General features: G+C 45.3%; 3 protein-coding genes across 3 annotated transcripts; all 3 read left to right on the forward strand.

The window, feature by feature from the left end:
• Positions 1 to 2,699: 2,699 nt before the first annotated feature.
• Positions 2,700 to 4,211, forward strand: LOC306941134 (serine palmitoyltransferase 2-like; the record flags this gene model as incomplete). The annotated part of the gene is made up of 1 exon (XM_079526447.1): positions 2,700 to 4,211. One exon carries the CDS (start codon positions 2,700 to 2,702, stop codon positions 4,209 to 4,211), a length of 1,512 nt encoding a protein of 503 aa, XP_079382573.1.
• A 3,243-nt stretch (positions 4,212 to 7,454) lies between these two features.
• On the forward strand, positions 7,455 to 8,990 carry LOC306941135 (serine/threonine-protein kinase OSR1-like; the record flags this gene model as incomplete). Its single annotated transcript, XM_079526448.1, has 1 exon — positions 7,455 to 8,990. The coding sequence occupies one exon, from the start codon at positions 7,455 to 7,457 to the stop codon at positions 8,988 to 8,990; it is 1,536 nt and encodes a 511-aa protein (XP_079382574.1).
• Positions 8,991 to 13,385: 4,395 nt separating this feature from the next.
• Positions 13,386 to 14,765, forward strand: LOC306941136 (trichoplein keratin filament-binding protein-like; the record flags this gene model as incomplete). Its single annotated transcript, XM_079526449.1, has 1 exon — positions 13,386 to 14,765. The coding sequence occupies one exon, from the start codon at positions 13,386 to 13,388 to the stop codon at positions 14,763 to 14,765; it is 1,380 nt and encodes a 459-aa protein (XP_079382575.1).
• Positions 14,766 to 20,333: the final 5,568 nt, after the last annotated feature.

Genomic DNA, 20,333 nt, shown 5'->3' on the forward strand with positions numbered 1-20,333 from the left:
GAATCCATTCCAAGCATTAAGTTTGCACACAATACACACCTTGGGCTAAAAACGGCCATAGCCATCAGCACATTTGGGCAAGTGCTACATAAAGCATGATGACGTTTTTTTTTGCCTTCTATATATTATGCCAATTATGAAAATTGCTCAACATATGCAAGTTAGCATCCGGCAGTTTCTCCATGCTGGGGACCCATACTCAACATTTCTAACATAAAACCTTGGTGTAGCCTACTAAACATGTCCTGGTTCACAATGGGGCTCTATGGGCTGGCAAGTAGACTATAGTAGGCTACAATGGTTCTCAAAGTGGGGCCGGGGTACAGGTAAAATAGTAAAGAATCTGTTAGACCACTATGTTATACTTTGGCTATTCAAAAATGGCCAATCTTCAAGCTCACAACATTGCATTGCAAGCCAATTGCATTGCAATAGGCTGTGAGTTTGTAGATTGGCTATAGCTATTTTCCTTGAAACTTTGTGAAATGTCCTGATTAATTTTGAATTAATACCACAAATCTCCTATGGGAATCACTGGTGCAAAATTGGGCTTGAGACCAGATATTATGTTGAATAGCCAACATGAGTAATATAATGTTAAGTTAGTTGCTCTACTTATCTACCGGTATTTATTTATTTTATGTTATGTATAACTTGTTGTATTGGTATGAAAGTGATGTATTGGTATAAAAATGTGTTTACATAAAGATGTTTACAGAATAGTAATAATTTAGCTACTGATGATTTTATTATTTTATTTGAATATAGATTAACATGTTATATAGGCTAACATTCATCCTAGTTTTGAATTTAGGTTATGTCGGACTACAGAAGTTGGACTCCGGTCCAAGTTGGCAAATGGCTGACAGACATCGACCTGCCCGAATTCTGCGAAACTTTTATCGGTGAGCTTCAAGTTGTGACATGCATCAGTGCCCTAACTGCCATGTAAGAACATTGTCTTACAACAAATACCTCAAGCACCTGCAGTATTTCCATGAACATGAGCCCGATTTTGTTACAAGGGCGTATTACTACGAGGGCGTATTACTACGAGGGCATATTACCGCCATCTCGGTGAGGGGTAAAATACAGGACGCCGGTGGGGGCGGGGCAATTTTCTGACATTAAACTTGGACATTTCTTAGTAAAATGTAGGATATTTCTGACTTCAAAAACTCACAGATTAATCTCAGAGATTTCTGAGAAATCACACCCGTGTGAACTGATGGTGCAGGCTGCTCAACAACACTGGCTGCAGTTGTAGTTATAGTGCTCAGTGTGGCCCTTTTAGGCTGTTCAACAGTGCTTATTGTGCGCATTGCATAGGCCCTAGCGTAGTCCTTGTCTTAGTGCTGCATACCTTGGCCCCTCTTATCTCTCTTATCTCTTATCTCTATAGATTGTGTGTAGAACGTTTCATGCAAATTGATAAAAAATCGAGGCAGAAAGATGTGTTCCCCATTAGTCAAGGCACATGTGGAAACAAGTGCCATTTGGCCAAACAAGGCATGAGTTATGCCTGTTCAAATGTTTCATTGATTGCTATAGTGCCCCCCTTTGGCCAATTGGAGCAAAACTGGTTTCAGTGCTCTTTGGCATGACCCTCTACCGCACTGTAATGACTGCATGTGTATTAGCCTTCTTATACTGTTGGCCACGGTAAATGGGAGAGTTAGCAAACAAAAGCTAAAACTGGTCAGGATTTGACAAATGTAGTAATATTTACAACACCATCTCGCCGTAATCTGGCAAGATGGGCCAGTATACGGTGACATACCTAAGTCAGTGAAACTCTTGTCACTCTTTTGCCTATAATAGTGTGGTTTCCTATAGAGATAGGCAACCACACTTGCAATTCCGCAGGATTGCATCTTTCTAGTTTGTCCTGTTACCTTAATTGCCCAGTTAGTTGTTGCTCACAATATGTGAATAATGATGCACATAAATGTTATTTTTGATACAAACAATGCAGGTGGCATTCTAATAACAAACAAATTGATTCATATTAAAAATGTTACTTCAAATGAAGCATTGTCAAAACAAAAGCATATAGAGTGGCAGTCAATAGCATGCTTTATAGTTGAAATAAAGCCAGTGATGTCCAATTTAGTGGACAGATGAAAAATCTTAATTTCCTCCCAACATAAAATAAATTGGAATTTGTTTTTCAAATCTAGTGCTTCTTTTACCTTCAAGCTATAAGGGTGTCCTACTAGAAAAGGAAATAGTAGATATCCCTGAGGTTTGGGCAGTGGGTGTCCGTGTATAACCTGACTCCGCCAGTTGGGGCAGCAGAGAGTACACTGGGTGGAACCCAGTGTACTCTCTGCTGCCCCATCTGGCGGAGTCAGGTTAGTCCGTGTATGCGTCAACTGTGGTGGCTCATATGCAACTCTGACATCTTAATAGCTGTCCACTGTGGTGACCGGTATGCACAGTTACATTCCACAACTCGACAAACAAAGGGCCAACGCAAATCGGCATTGTTAGACATGCATGGCGACTGTTTGTCGTGTGACATCAGACCATGTCTGGTCGATCTAGGTGAGGCGACATTCCTTTTAGATGTTGACAGAGAGAGACAGATGTATATGTCATAATCAGACACATACAGATATATATATATATATACAGGCCTATATATAATCACATAAACAGAAACAGAGAGAGACCTTCCCCTAAAGGGTGCTCAAGAAATGGAGGATGCTCAGAATGAGAATGATGCGTGCAATCCCAGTCGGCACAAGAAACCCTTCACGGAGTCGTTCGAGGAGACCCCTCTACTGGTGGTGGCGCTCACCTACTTGGGTTACTTCATTCTCACAGTCTTCGGCTACCTCCGGGACATCCTGCAACGCTGGGACATCGAGAAGTGCCACGTACCCCGAGAGAGAGACGAGCAGAAGGACTTTGTCCCCTTGTACAAGGACTTTGACAGCTTCTTGTTTAGGAACCTGTACATGAGGTGCAGGGACATCTGGAACCAACCCGTCTGTGGTGTCCCGGGGGCAACGTTGGACCTACTGGAGAGAGTCTCCCATGACAACAACTGGACCTTCCAGCATACTGGCAAGGTAATAAAGGGCGTGATCAACATGGGATCTTATAACTACCTCGGCTTTGCCGAGAACACCGGGCCCTGTGCCGAGGCTGTTATAGAAGCTACACGCAAGTATGGAGTTGGAGCTGGCAGCACCCGCTCCGAGATGGGGAACCTGGACATCCATGAGGACCTGGAACGCCTGGTCGCCAGGTTCCTCGGTGTCGAGTCGGCCATGGTCTTCGGCATGGGCTTCGCAACCAATTCCATGAACATCCCCGCTCTCGCTGGGAAGGGCTGTCTCATACTGAGCGACCAGCTGAGCCACGCGTCCTTGGTGCTAGGCGCTCGCCTCTCCGGATCCACCATCCGGGTCTTCAAACACAACAACATGCAACATCTGGAGGAGCTACTGAGGGATGCCGTCGTACATGGCCAGCCGGAGAGCCGCGAACCCTGGAGGAAAATCCTCATCGTGGTCGAGGGCATATACAGTATGGAGGGCTCCATTGTGCGTCTGCCGGAGGTACTTGCCCTGAAGAAGCGCTACAAGGCCTACGTCTACCTGGACGAGGCCCACAGCATCGGGGCCCTGGGCCCCAAAGGAAGAGGGGTCGTCGACTACTTTGGCCTGGACCCTGGCGACGTGGACGTCATGATGGGAACGTTCACCAAGAGCTTCAACGCTCTGGGAGGCTACATCGGGGGGAAGACGGAGCTGGTCGACTACCTGCGGAGCCACTCGCACAGCGCCCTGTACGCCGCGCCCATGTCGCCCCCGGTGGCCCAGCAGATCATCGCGTCCATGACTATCATCATGGGGGAGGATGGGACGGCGCTGGGCGCCGATCGCCTCCGGCAGCTGTCGGAGAACACCGCCTACTTCCGCGCGGTGCTGTGCAGCATGGGCTTCATCGTCCACGGCAACACCGACTCCCCCGTCGTGCCGCTCATGCTCTGCATGCCCGCGAAGATGGCAGCGTTCGGCCGGGAGATGCAGGCGAGGAACATCGGCACGGTGGTGGTCGGCTCCCCCGCCACGCCCGTCACCGAGGGGAGGGCACGCTTCTGCGTGTCGGCGGCCCACACTAGGGAGATGCTCGACCGGGCACTGGAGGCCGTCAGCGAGGTGGGAGACCTGCTGCAGCTCAAGTTTTCCAGGCGGTGATCGACGGGGCCCTCGGCTGCCCTTCAAGGCGGACCTCTGAGGAGAAGCAGCTTCGGGATTAAGACACTTGGTGCACGCCGCCAAGGACATATCTCTCCTTATAATAATAATAATAATAATATAATATAATTGCCTTTCAAAAACAAGAAAACCTTCAAAAATACAGCAGCAATAAAATTAGATAGAGAGCAACAAACAGTACATATACATAGATACAAACAGAGCAGCAGTACATATAAATCAACAAAACATAGAAATAAACACTATGACTCTGCATTTTTGAGTAAGGTGGTAAATCATTCCAAAGGGTAGGTGCTACAAATGCAAAAGCTCAATCACCTTTTGTTCTCAGCTTGGTTGCAGGGATGGTGAGAATTAAGGACTTTGTCAGAAGACCTAAAAATCTATGTTCATAAATCCGTCATAGATAAGATGACTGATAGATGACTGATAGATACCATGGGTGTCTGAGGCGATCGGCGCCCAGTGTAGCAGAGTGGCTCACAGCCTCAGCCTGATCCAATATCTCCCCCGAATCATGGGGATATCCCCTTGGTCTAGTGGTTAAGATATTGGACCGAGTTCGAATCCCTCCCATACCGTTCTAGTATAGTAGTAGTAGCTAAATGTGATTGATTTTCCTTTTATTCTTACAGCATGGCTGTGAAAGAGTCTAGCCATCTATCCGTCTGTCTCTCCAGAGCTAATCTAGCAATCCGCTGGACCAATCAGCACCACATTATTGGGTAACAGTTGTGTAAATAATAGGCTATATGCAATACTTTCAATGTGAAGTTTGCTTCGTTCAAAATTGTTTCCTATGTTTTCCAATATCATGTACACCCAAAAGAGTAAACGGTGACACCGTGTGGTCATGGGACGCTTATACATGCTGAGGTGTGGCTTGTCTCTTCACTGTTTTTTGGGCTTTGAAGAGACAGGTATGTTTTGATCTCCACACCTGGTTAACACTGTCTAATGTTGTATTTTGTACATTACTATGCCTAAGTATGCAATAATCTCACTGTTGGTGAAGATGTTTCAAAGATGCATACAACAGCTTTAGGAGACAACGGAAATGTGTGCGAAGCGGCGTTAATCGGCGTTGCCATTTAGTATCTTTGGCTTCTCTGAAATTCTCTCTCTCACTTCCCATGTCCCGCCTCCCACGACACAACAGCCTTATAAACATCCTTACATGTACACGGTCGGCCAATCAGAGGCAGTAACTAGGACGTGCTAGCCAGTCGCCACTCGGGGAGTCAACAAGGAAGTCAAGGAAGAAAGAGGAGAGAGTTCAGCAAAGCAAAATTTCAAAAAAGATTAAGCCGCTTCCATTATTTTCAAGGAAGTTGTGTTGTGCTTGTGCGTGTGCATGTCGACTGAACTGGAGTCAGTTGGAGAATTCGACCAGGGGAGGCGCTAAAGGCTAAAGAATTTCAACTTCCTTGAAAAAAATGGAAGCCCCATGATGTAAACGCTCGTTTAACCATTTAAACTTGGATTTTCTTTGCCGTTCCTAAATTCAAAGAAAAAGGGTAAGCAGCGTTCTTTTTTCTGAACCGCAGTGGGAGGGAACGTGACTGGAGCCTGTGGGTGAAGTTATGTGGCTGCTGTCCAACACAAGCAACTGAGCGTGGAGAAAGTTACAAAGCACACCATTTGCTCCAAGGTAAGTTGTTTGTTGTTTATTAGACGATTGATTTAACCATTGTTTAGTACAAGTTGACGTTAATAGTATGATTTAGTAGCAGGGAGGGTGAACGAGTGTCGCTACCGCCGCCTCCACCTCCAGAATGTAAACATTGACATGTGCATGTGCGCACTCACGGGAAAAGGAATAAAAAGAAAATGCCCCAAACGTTCTGGGCAGGACGCCCAACAGCAACGTTTCACCATGGCGTTAGTATGAATGTTGTTGATATTAATGCTTCCATTCCTCTTCGGAAAAACGCCGACATAACACGGTCCTCAATGGAGGATCGCTGATAGTAGGGGTTGTTTGTCCTGCTTAACAGTATCGAGGCAGGTGCGCGAGCGGGTGGGGCTTACCGCAAGGTCTATTATGGCAGTTCATGCTATTCCAACATGAGTGCGTGTGCACATCAAAATGGTCTGGCTTGAGTCCTTACTAATACCAAGGAAGTGGAGCATATCACTCCAGTTCTTAAATCCTTAAAACTGGCTCCCTGTGGGTCAAATAATTGATTTTAAAATACGACTGTTGGTAGCTTTGAATGGTTACGGCCAAAATACATTTCTGATCTTGTACGATATCATGAACCATCCAGATCGTCGGACACGACACCCTGTTTCTCAACGTCTGCTCCGGGTCTGACCAGGGGTCCCCTTGCATTCATTGAGTTACAGTCCCGTGAGGGTCCATTTGGAGCTGTTCAAGGTTAAAGAGTAGGTATAATCTTAGAGGATATGGCATCAGGGGTGAATCTGTGGAACGGCCTGGACAATGAACTGAAAAAGTGTATAGCTCAATTAATACATTTTAATAATGTATAAATCTAAAATAATAGATAAGTATAGAACATTATCTTGTGATTTATAGTATATATTATAATTATGATGATAAAGTAATTAATACTAGAACAGTATAATAACCGTATAATAACATTTCTTCTCACGTGCAATTCTGAGTGATCAAATTTGTCTTCTCCTGTCTTTCTTTTTTCTTTTTTAATCCTCTTTTCTTTTCTTCCGTTTGTTTTCTTTTGTTTGATTTATATAGCTGGTGTGTATATATTGCTGACGGCCTATGAGAAGTGCCGTGCTGAATGTTAAAGTGAGTCAGGCTGGTAGCTAGCAGTCCAGAACCGACATGTTGCAGCAATGTTGTAGACAATTTTGGCGTCGGACATAGCATGACGTGTCTGTCCTCACCCAAATATGAAGATGACTGGCATTATAGTTTATGACTTCACAGAGTATTGCCATTATCTGGCTCAGCTGATCCAAGCAGTGTCACATTCAGGGCACTCATGGACTAAATCCAAGGGCGCACGTGTACATTTGTGTTGTCAACCATGCATGTTTATGGTTTGAGTTGTGTGCATCATCACGCCATAGAGTTTCTCGCCGATATATATCATGTTAGAGATACATATATAGGTAGAGCAGTGAGCACTAGCCGCTGTCCTTGCTCAATAGAGTGAACACGACAACCTATCCGTGAACACGACAACCTATCCGAGTTCAACACAGCGTTTACGGTGTACAATCAGTAAAAGGATGGAGGACCGCCAGAGCTCTCAATCCTGGTCAATCTACAAGGACGATCACGTTCTCAGTGAGGTGACGGTTAGTGGTGCCACATCCGTGGTCTGGCCAGCAGACTGTGGGCACAGGAAGGAGAAGGTGGCCACCAAGCGTATCAACCTGGAAACGTGTGAGACCAGCGTCGATGAGCATTCCAAAGAGAGCCACGCCGTGAGGCAGTGTCACCTTCGAAACGTCGTCCCTTACGACACCTCCTCCTTTGTGGTGAAGGATGAATCCCGGGCGAAAGAGAGCCAAGCCGCGAGGCAGTGTCACCATCAAAACGGCGTCCCTTACGATGACCCCTCCTTTGTGGTGAAGGACAAATCCCGGTCGATGACAAACCTACTCGGCGGTGGATCCGTGTTGGACCTCATCAGGTACAAGAACGGCGTGTTGGACGAGGCCTGCATCGCCACCATCCTCAGGGAAGTGTTGGAGGGGCTGGAATGTCTGCACAAAAACGGGCAGATTCACAGGGATCTGAAGGCTGGAAATATTCGTCTTGGCTGCGATGGCTCGGTGCAAATCGCTGGCTTTGGTGTGAGTGCCTCCTTAGCGGCCGCCGAAGGCGACATGGCCACGAACAAAGTGCGGAAGATGTTCGTCGGTAGCCCTTGCTGGATGGCTCCAGAGGTCATGGAGCCGACACGGGGCTACAACTTCAAAGCCGACATCTGGAGTTTCGGTATAACGGCCATTGAACTCGCCACTGGATTCGCACCATATCACCAATACCCACCCATGAAGGTGCTGATGCTGACCCTGCAGAATGACCCTCCTTGCCTGGAGACTGGCATCACAGACAAAGAGATGGTGAAGAAATACAGCAAGTCCTTCAGGGAGATGATCTCGCAGTGTTTACAGAAGGACCCAGACAAAAGGCCTACTGCTGCCAAATTGATGAAGCATAAATTCTTCACAAAAGCCAAGAACACAGAGTACATGGAGACGCTTCTTAAGAAGCGACCGACAATGTCGGGTCAATTGGAAAAGGCGAGTTCTGTACCTGCAGGCTTCAGAAGGATGGACGACGGAGAAAGGGAGTGGAGTGACAATGAGCTGGGCAAGGAGAGCGAGGGGTCTGCACAGTCACCCAGGGTGAAGGATGGATCACGGAACAGGGAGATTTTCCAGACTGTAGTTGTTCAGCCATCCGCTCCAGCCCAGGAGAGCCCCGCGTCTGCTGGTCAGACGGGTGGAGAGGCTACACCACAGGCCCCTGCTGCTCAGCCCAGGGGTCCCTCACTCGGACTGGCGGCACGGGACCCGGCAGCACACGGCACCAATTCCCCCATTAGCCTGGTGCTGACGCTGGGGAGTCATACGATCACATTTGAGTTTGTGTCCGGCAGAGACTCGGCTGATGGGGTGTCTCGGGAGTTGGTGTCGGCCGGTCTGGTCGACGGTAGAGACTCGGTCGCCGTCGCCGCCGTTTTGCAGAGGGTTGCTGATGATCCCCAGAGCATCAGCACTGTGACCTTCAAACTGGCATCATGCATTGGTTAATTGGGTTAGTCTTGGTTAGCCTATTTAGTCTTAGTTAAACTATTCCAATCTCCGAATGCTATATAGGGAACTGCACATCCCGACAACCCGAGAACGGAACCTACATGTCATCTGTTCATCATTACTGCATTTTAAAATATATGTATTATCTATTTATTATAGAATTAACTTTTCTGATAAGCAGCAAGCTATTATTTTATTCTATTATTACATCTGCTTTATCCTCTGATCATTTTCAGAGCTTCCGTTGCTCCAGACTGTATGACGAAAGTATTTGAGAATGAATGGAGGCAACAGTCTGGCTCGCAAGACTATGCATTGGGTTTTCAACGTCGGGTCCAGGTAAACCAACATGGGTCCAAATGGACCCTTGCAGTCTGTAAACCCCAAGAGTTTACAAATTAAACATTATACATCCATTTGTACACTCTACATTACTGTGTAGATTGGGGTTAGTTTAGTTCAGAGTGATTGTCATCCTTTCTACTTTCAAGGAACCCCCCGGTTTGATATGCATTAGTCCACGGACCCCCATTTGATACTTTTTGTTTTAATCTAGGGGACCCCAATCTGCGTTGTAAAATCCTCAGTGTAGAATCCCCCGGAGCTCATTTTCTCTGGGAGTCTACAAATGGACTCCCCCACACAGAGTCGCCCCACCACTCAGTTCACACGGGTGTGATTTTTTTATTGCTTTAAGCGTTATTCATAGTCTGATTTATCGGTGCTGAGGTGACCACCGCAACTACAACATGACGTCACAGAGCTGCGGTGAAGAGCAAACCATCGCTCTCCCCAGCCCTTCTCTCTGTTTTTACTCACCACCGCTCCATGTTATTTCAGCTCCGGTGGTGAGGTGACCACCGGTGGTCACCTCACCACCGAAAATCCAGACTATGAATAGGCCTTTACTGTTATCCTTTAAACGTCATCTTGGATCTGAAGGAGGAGCTGATCTTGCAAACCACCGGACCGATAAACACCACATTTCTTGTGCACACTGTCAATAACAAAAGTGTTTCAAATTATTTCTATACGTTTTAGGACCCATAATAACTTAGAAGTTATAATGACGTCAATGGGGCTCAGTTTGTCCAAATGTGGAAGCGGCTGACATATTTGTTTGATGTCATCAATACCGAACTGAACCGGTTACATGTTTGATTAACTTCAGCGTTCTAGCAATGTTAACCCATTTTGGGGGCGGGAACCCCTTTTGGTGTTAGCATTATGTCATGCTTTAGCTATTGAAAAATAGCAGATCTACAAGCTCATAGCGTGCCACCGAGTGGCGCGCTACGAGCTTGTAGGTCTGCTATTTTTGAAAAATCGAACGACTGACATAGAAACATAGCTTTTTCAGAAAACTGTCAGGATGTATAGAAGACATTTTTAGAATCTGATCTCAGGTCAAAATGGGTTAAAGGTATATTCAGTGATTTCACTTAATTCAAATATCACTTTTTGTTTGGTTTTGTTGTGATAATCCTCTACTATAGAGTGTGCTGACCATATAAGGAGTTCCTCCCTGTCCCCAGTTAACTCCTGGGGTCAAACAAACCTTAGGTTTCGTTTTTGGCTAGGTGGCTCAGCCGTCATCCAATCAGGATGGAGAGGGGCCTTCCGTCAATCATGATCGAGAGGGTGCGTGTTGTTGGCCTGTTGCGTGTCCCCTCACTGTAGTGCATGCGTGTGCACATCTTGTTGCCGGGGCGGACCGGGGTTTTTTCCAAATCACCCAAATCACTGAATGCTACATGAGTATACTTTCACCATAGAGTTATATATAATAGAGACGTCACCGGATTCCCCCTCCCATCCACTTGCATTGAGTTGCTCACCCGGCGCATGAGGCGATTTCACCCCTTCTTCCGGGAATGGAACAGAGTGCATTCTGGGATGGAATTGGCGAGCCGAAAACACGAGCGAGTACCGTGCGTGCGTGTGCAAGCACGCTCACGTATGGCCCCGTGCCGCTCGAAGCTGCAATACCACTTTCGCCCACCATGTCCATTGCGCTTCAGTGTTTCCTCTCGGTGACGCCTCTATTAATATATCCTCTAAGACCTTCAAACACATAATTTTTTTCACGTTTCAAACATTTTGAAAAGATCTAACTTAAATAAAGTCACATGACCTCATGCAGATTGGGAGCCTATACCCAGCCCGGGTTTAACATTGGCTTGTGATTGGATGATCACCCAATAGCGATGATTTGATTGGCTGAGCAAAGTACATATTGAAGATAACAGTGAGGGCAGAAAAGTGAAGACGAAAAGTGAGGACCCAAATTGTGATTGGCCAGAATGAGATCATGCATGGTGATGTATGATGATACGAGCGCCCCTCACTTCACACAGGTGTGATTTCTTTGTAATGAAGAAATATCACTTTCAAGTTAAACCAAAGCATATCCTTATTGTGGGAAAGGCTTTCGCATAGAAGATCGACGATGTTAATCGGCTATTTTCTGTGAAAGCCTAGAGAAAAGCATCAAATTTCGCATTTAGCAATGTATGTGACAAATAGTAGGACTTCAACTTTACAGAGACTCCCTTAAGGGTGTTAAGTGGTTAAATTATCAGGGGGGGCGCTAGCCCATCCAATACATTATTTCTTATATCATGCCAGCCAAGTCTATGGACTTTAGTGTTTGTTTTATGTTTTTTTAGGGCAGTAAATGACAAATGTAAGAAGTCATATGGCCAATTTAAATACATCTTACTCCCCTCACTTCACATGAGTGTGATTGTTTTTTGTATTACTGTAGGCTATATTATTGTTTGTCTTGAATTGTCTCAATGAATTGAATACACAGTAGACAGTAGGGGAGAGCCGCCACGGTTGTAACGCGTCATGGTTGTAACATGCACGTTATCTCTTGATTGGTCAACGCCATCATGACGCCATCGCGTCAGTATGTGTACAGCAACGTACTCTACGTGCCCAGGAAGTTTGAAGTCTTTACCTTCATCCTACGGGGAGTTATTGGCCAAAAACAGACTTTTCTCAAAATGCGTAACATTTTACACCTGGAGTATGTGGGCTACAATTTTTTTCTTTGATGTTGGTGAATAAAAATCCAAATGTATGTCTTCATGCTTATGTTCTTCATCAGTTTGCATCGTGTTTAGACGGAATGCACGTTCATTCTGGTCTGTAGCAACGCCAAAGAACAACTTGCAAAAGTGGGTCAATTGTAACACACGCCTATCCATTAAATACCATTATAAGTCATATTTCCATATTTGACATATTGGCCAATATTATATGTTCAGTCAGTTGTCTTTCATTACAGAGTGTATTCTAAATTAGTGTAGGGTTGTATAACATTGTACAACTCAATCAATCAAACGTTTGTTTAATCAATGTATTTTCCCATTGAACTGACTCAAACTGGTACACCCGGTACTATTTCATATTTCCCTTATGTTTGATACATTTTCGTATCACATCCATGGTATGAAAACAATGTTAAGGAGTTGCTTCAATGAAATATAATTGCTTTAAGCTGAAAACGATATGTTTAATGGTGTTTTTTAGCGTTGTTACATTTATCACGCATGCCGTTACAATTAATGCGATATGCGCAGCAAATGTAACACTGGAACAGCGTCCACGTTCGGTTTAATAACTCCCGACCTGTTTTATCAATTGAAAAAAAAAGTGGTTTATGTGTAGGTCCGTTGCCTGAAAATATTACATATGTAGATAAACAGATCTCTGAGTAAAAAAATGAAACGTGCAAAGTGTTACAACCGTGCACGTTTTATTAAAAATAAAACGTGCACGTACACGTCCACATACTATATACTAATAAAATAGTATGTGGTGCATGCATACATTTGATATTCATTTGATATATTTTCTCTATTATTAAGGTTATTTTTGCAGTCAGTTTGTATTGGGGGTGGGGAGGGGGGCAGGGCTTGGGTCACGAGACATGGCCAAAGCATTTCCGGGGGTCCCCAGCCAAAAACGTCACTGAGAACGTATTGTGTGAGGGAGGCTGCTTTTTTGTAAAATGAAAACTCAAAACTTACACTTGTGTGACTGTGACGTGAGCGCCAGTGCTTTTTTATCATGATGATGATGATGATGATGTCTGCCATTGACACGGGGGGGGGGGGGGGGGGGACACGCACGGACGGACATACACACACGTTGGAATCAAAAACACTCGAGTGTTGGATGGTGACGTAATCATTCAACACCATTATACCGCATATAAGTATATATAAGGAGTGAGTCAGACTGAAGAGGTGAGACGAAAGTGCAGCGACAGCGTGAGAGAGAGGCACACACACACGTGGACGGAAATACACGGGGAGCGGCACAGAGAGTGACGCAGAGAGAGAGATCGAAGGAGAACAGAGAGCGACGCAAGACGGATCGATGGCCCTGCCGAGCCATGTCCTGCTCGAGCACCAGGCACGGAGGCGTGATCAGGAGGAGCGTTCCCAGGAGCAGTGGGACGGTCACATTCACGACATGCGAAAGCACGACTTGTACAACTGCAAGCAAGCGGAGTGGACGTCCCCCCGGTGTTACAACCGGAGCATGTCGTCGTACAACCACGAGAAGCTGACGGAGGAGAAGCGGAATAACCTGGAGAAGCGCAGGGCGCGTCTTAGGGCCGCGCTCCAGGAGACCCAGGATCAGCTGAACGCGGAGCTCACGGCTCGGCAGGACATCTTCCAGCGGCTGGAGCGTCAGCGGCTGCACGAGCACTGGAAGAAGAAGTACCCGGAGCTGAAGACACCGGCCGACGACGGCACCCAGCTGTGGCAGACGCATATGCAGGAAGCGATAGCCCTCGAGGACAAGCGCCGCAAGGAATTCGAGGATGAGGCCAAGCAACGGGAGTGCGTGGAGCGAATGAAGGAGGAGGAGGAGAGACTGAAGACGGAGGAGTGGATGAGAACGGAGAAGGTCCGGAAGCAAATGGAAGGGCTGAAGCAGGAGGCCGATCGCCTGAAGAAGCGAGAGGAGGCCCTGCTGGCCCAGCAGTGGGAGATGGAGGACATAGAGGTGGACAGGCGGAAGGTGGCAGAGGGCGGGCGGAAGGCGGAGATGGGCCACTTCCTGGGAGGCCAGTACCACGCCCAGCAGAAGAGCCGGACGCAGCAGGTGCGGGAAGAGCTCGAGGCGGACCGCAGGGTCGTGGGCACTCTGCTGGAGTGGGAGCGTGAGGACGCCCTGGTCGACGGCGCACAGAGGGAAAAGGCCGTGGCCGACGCCACCTGGATGCAGCGCGTGATCGGGGGCCAGCTAGAGAGCCAGGGCGAGGCTCTGCCGGCCATTCAGTATCGGGAGCAGGCACAGCACGTGTGGGAGAAGCAGGAGGACAAGTTTGGGAAGGACAGGGAGACCAGGGATCGGCTCATGCGCGAGCTCCTCGTGGGGAGGAAGCAGTGGTTGAAGGTGAAGCTGGAGCACACCCACAAGGCGCAAGGGGAGGCGCTGAGGAGACAGGAAGAGCTGAGACGGCAGCTGGAGCGCGATAATCAGTCGGACTACAGTGACTTCCTAGCTGCCGGCGAGACTGCGAGAGAGGCGGAGAGAAGACAAACAGAGGGACAGAGACATAGGGAGATGGACAAGAAGGACAGGGAGACGCAGAGACAGGACGCTGAGAGACAGAGGGACAAAGAGATGCAGACTAAGAGAGAAGTACCAATAGAAAAGTGTGTAACGTGCGTTGATCATAAACATACAACCCAGCAGCCTAAGAAGTCGGCTTTGGAGAGGCCAGTCTGGTTCTTCGGTATTTAATGCCTTAGTGGATCTGCTTAGGTTCAATGGTCAGACCTGCAAGAGGCATTATCGACATGCACCAGAAGTACCTCGGATCACTGGATCGAGCAGCTATTTCGACTTTACGGTTGGAGATGGGAACATCTATAGGGCCTCGATTTCATCACTAGATTCGGAGACAAAGGGGCGTACGGGCTGCAGGACCGGGGGCCATGGGCCAGGGCAGGCCACCTTTCGGTCTGACTATTTCAGAATTTCAATGACAATAGTGTTCATGCCCCCAGCACTATACCTCTAGTGTCCCGGACTGGGTCGTAGCACTTCAGGGTTCAGATGGGACAGCAGAACTAGCTTTAATATCCCCGAAGCTGCACTTTTAAGTACTCATGAAATAATGTAAATGTGTACGTTTAATTAAAATAAATTAGATTAAAATATTTAAATTAATTTCAACTCTAAATTAGACTGATTTAATTGTGCAGTGCTCTATAGGTCGTCCCTATAGTTAGTGGTCAGACCAGGGAGTGCCTCCCGGCCAAGCCTGATGCACCGTGGGGGAATGGAAGCTCAGTGTCCGTGGCGGTGGGGCAGGGGCTTTAACCCTCAACCTCAACCGTTTTTGTTTGACATGCTTTAGACCGGCGGTTCCCAAACCTTTCATGCTGTGAAGCCCAGCATATACATTTTTGAACCAGTTGGAGCCCGCCTCCACCTAGACAGGCACTTGGATTTGTAGGAGTTGAATGAGTTTAAATGTAGTTATTTATTTTTCTTTAGATGTATTAGAAAAGTCCTTACATTGACACTTTAGCAATGTGCAGACAGACACCCTGTACGCTTATATGCCTTCATCTTGGTTTGTTTACTGTTGAGGAATAGGCCTGTATGTTGTTTTGTTTACCGTTACCGTGAGAACACAATATTGCACGTTAATTTAATCATGTGTGTCATCGTCGTCCCCCCTCCTCTACAGCTATGTAGAGGAGGCGAGCTTGGTGTACTTTACAATGAAATGAAAAGATTACTTACATGAAACAATGAATCAACTTCAATGCAATGTTCACTTTTAAATAACCCTATCAATCTTAGTTGTCTGATATGTATCACTATAGGTCACTGATAAAACATTTGCATTGTTCTATAATTATATGGACTCGCTGTTATAATATAAACATTAAACGTTTGAGTACGTATGATGGAATATGGAATGCATGTACTCAAATGGTAAATATTATTGGAGTTGAGATAAATAGCCTACAATTCCCTCAACTATTAACATTATGCTGCCTTTTAGAATATAGTTTTTTTGGGGCAGTCATTTTTTTAAATGTTTAGTTTTTTTGTTTGCTGGCCAGATTGAGATGGTCATGTCTATGTCTGTTTGTCTTTTGCCTGGGGTTACAATTCTCGAGGCAGAATCAGTGCAAACTTTCTTGGGCACTCTTTATTTTTTCTCTTCATATTTCACATTTTGTGATTAAACATTTAAACCACTTAAGCCCCTTCGGCCCGGACACCAAATGGCGACGCCCTTGCATTCAGCAGGTTCCAGGTGGAATCCATATTTTAGTTAGTTAGTTAGTTTAATTTATTGTCCACAGTGTGGAAATTTGTCTTTGGTCTCAAACAACAGTAACAACAAACAGCAACAACACTTACAGATTAAGTCCACACTAATTATCCATAATGTATTAAATTATGTATAAGGGTCAGGACAACGAGGCCTTTTCGTGGAGGGGTCAGAATAATATTTGGACCTCGTCTATAGTACTCAATTATCTTCATGGCAAAAATCACACCCGTGTGAAGTGAGGGGCGCTAATATATTAAAGTCTAACTAATGTTCCTATGATTAGGTGATGGTAATGGTGATGTAAAACAAACGGTGACAAAACAAACATTAAATTCTCTTTATTGTTAATGGCATTTAATTTTTGTGTTAGGGACAAGATGAAATGTAAATTCTCCCTTCATTGTCAATGGCGTTTTTAAAACAAACATTGAACTAAAAGCAAACATTAAACCTGAGGAGCTGGCGCCCCTCAAATGCAGGACAACAGTGGAAAATACATTAAAAACAAATCTAGCGAGACATGGTATCATTTAGTGCCTTAATGGCATTAGGAATATAGGATTTTTGAACCACTCCTACAACTGGCTTTGTTAGTTTACGTGTCTGTTCGTACCAAAAAATGAGCATGGTTGCTATGGTCACCCAGTTCACACGGGTGTGATTTCATTACATCAGACATTACGTCAGACCACAGCTGATCAGTCTATATAAGACCTTACACCACTCAGTTCACACGGGTGTGATTTTTTAAATAGCTTTTGGTACTTTGTACCGTCTACCAGAGGGAAGTAGTTCGAACTCCCTGCAGAGTCGATGAGAGGGGTCATTTGCTATCTTGACAGCTTTTTTTCGAAGTACATTTTTGTAGATACAACTTAATTGTTTCTGTCTCTTCCCAATGATTTTTAGGCTTCACTATTCACTGCAGCTTGCTTCTACCTTTTACATTAAGATTGCCATACCACATTGCCATGTTAAAAGTCAAGATTGCCTCTATCAGGTTCTTATAGACTGTTTCCATGATATGCTTGCTCACTCTAAAGGAGCGTAGTACTAGTAGATGGCGTTGGTTCCAAGTTTAAAAAATCTGGTCAGTATTTTCACTGAACTTGAGTTTGCTGTCAATATACTGTATGTGCCTACATATTTAAGATTGTCTACTACCTTCACTATTTGTCCACTAATTGTAATGGACTGCATATGTTCCTTTTCATGAATGACAAGTTATTTGTCACATTGATCCCTAAGGAGCTTTTATAATAATAATAATAATAATAAACTTTATTTATATAGCACCTTTCATACATAACATGCAACCCAAAGTGCTTCACATAAGACGATGTGTTTATCACACCAGTTCTGAAGAGATGACACATGTAGGCCTACTCTGTATGCTTCCTCCCCCGCTGTGACCCCCTTCTTCAGTAAGGCAATATCATCCACATAGCAAATATATCCTGGACTAACTGGAATTAATTTGTGTATAAGGAGAAAAGTAAGGGGGATAAGATAGTCCCCTGTGGAGCACCAGTGTTAAGCACAGTGATGTCGGACAGAGTATCATTAACACGGTCCACGGACCTGTTGAGGACGATCAGAGAGGAAGTTTCTATAGCAGTGTTGGTAATGAAAGGGATGTTGTTTTATACCATGCGCGGTTACACTAACTGGAAAGCGACACTCGAAAATGGAAGGGGGCTGCAGAAACATGCATCCAGCCACAATCATATACAGGCTGCAGCAACCTGGTCACAACACAAGTCCAGAGAGGTGATCGGGGCGACATTTGACAGTATGCTGGTAGGTAAGACAGCACTTGAAAAGAAGCGGTAATATGTTAAAAGCATTGGAGGTGTTATTAGGTTTCTCTGTGTTAACGAGTTGGGGCTCCGTGGAACAAAAGAAACCTTACGTGACCACACTCACCACAGCGATGCTGCTGCTGATGATGATGACATTGCTTCTGGTCTTTTTTTGAAATTATTTGAGTACACCTTAGAGAAAAGGATGAGAAGCTAGCTGCTATTGCTAAGAGCATGAATACTAATGCTACGTACACATCTATGGGTATTACATTATGGGTATATAACATAGCAACATTGCAACATGGTTCTTGTAGAGGAAAAATATTCAAAAGCTGACTGCAGGATTCTGTATAAAAAGGGACAGGACCAATGTAGAAAATCTGTCTATAATTCTAGGATTTGTAAGTAAATCCATACCAGAGGAGCATCTAATTGGATTACTTAACTTGCACCAACTTGATGCTGAGTACACCAGCACTGAGATATTAAAACACATTTCTGAGGCTGCTACACTGCTGACAATATAGTTAGCTAGTGTTATGATGGTGCTTTGGTGATGAGTGGAGTACGAGGTGGTGTCCAAGCACTACTTCAAAAGAAGGTGGATAGATATGTGCCATCACTGTTATACAAGGACCAGTTGCATTTGATGGTTGTGCATGCTATGCAGGGTGAGCCATGTGCCAAAACGTTTTTTTGACCTCTGCAATTCCCTGTATAACTTCTTCCGTCACCACTATGTGTCAGAAAGGTATGATGCTCCTTGTCTCAGACGACTCATTGTAATTCGTTGGACAAGCCATTATGATGTGACAAGGTGCATTGTTGAGAACGAAGAACGTCTTTGCACTATCCTGTCAGAGATTTCAGAGGATGATGAGGCCTCAGTTGATTTGTGCACTGAAGCATCAGGCCTTTTAATTAAAATGAAGAGGCTACAGTTCTTTGAGATTGCCACATTTCTAGTGCGGGTGCTTAGTGTCTGGGTGCTTAATTCCAGCAAATGTTATTATACAGTCTCATGCTGTGGATATGTGTTCTGCTGGTTTGGTTGTTACTGAATCACTGGAGTCCTTGAAAGACATCCGCAAAGAGGATTGCTGGACGGAGCTTTCTCAGTTATCTGCGGAGGATCAGGATGTGTCACATCAACCTAAAAGAAGGAGCATAATGAGCAAACGCCTTGGTGAAAGTGTTGTGTTGTCAACTGTGGGTCATACAGATACTGATAACCCCACCATCACCCCCTCTCAGTCTCTCAAAAGATCCTTGCTCAGCATCCTCGACAGGGCCATTTCAGAAATGGAAAACAGATTCTCAAAGAAGAATTTAGAACTAATGACAGCCATATCAAGCCTTGTACCCTATTCTGAGAGATTTCTAGACTCCACCTTGTTGCAGCCTTTGCATGCACTTGCTGGAACTGGAAAAGATATGCAACTCTGAAAAGCGAACTCATTGTTGCAAAGCCAATGTTGGCCAAGATATGTTGTCCAACCGAAACAGACCTGGCCACTGTTTCTAAACACTTGAAGACATACAAGAAAGCATTTCCTGTGTTGCACAAGTTGTATGTGACAGCCCTTGTAATTGGTGTGTCTTCAGCTTCATGTGAGAGTTCCTTCTCCACGCTGGCACGTGTCCTAACGCTGAAGCATTGTGCCAAACCAGCCACAGGCTGACATGGTCACATTTTGCTAAGCCGGTATAGTTATGGTTATATAGTTCATGCAATGATTTTGATATGACAATGACACATAGAGGAGCGGCAAATACAACATAGTTATTATCTGTAATCAACAGCAGTTACTTTTCATGATGTCTACAGATATTTATGCCGAGCCAGACATGACAAAGGAGGTGAGAAAGAGAGATAGAGACAGAGGACAGAGAGGGGACCCTGCTGAGGACAGTGTAGAGATGGTGGTGGACATCTACCAGAGTGTGGACGACTTCATCACTGGACCACAGGGGGACATGATGGTGATGGACAAGTTGGACAACACAGCAGGAAGACAGACTCAGGGTGAGTTTGATCAAGTAGTTGATCGTTGTCAATGTGATTTCAATGTTTGAAATGTAAAAAAAATAAAGGGAAGCTCCGCACAGTGCACACTCAGATCTGTGCACAATAAAGTTATTTATTTAGCAAGCTTTCGGTCTACTGACCTTCTTCAGGCGCCTGAAGAAGGTCAGTAGACCGAAAGC

This window comes from Electrona antarctica (assembly GCF_951216825.1).
Source record: "Electrona antarctica genome assembly, chromosome: 17".
Classification (NCBI taxonomy): domain Eukaryota; kingdom Metazoa; phylum Chordata; class Actinopteri; order Myctophiformes; family Myctophidae; genus Electrona; species Electrona antarctica.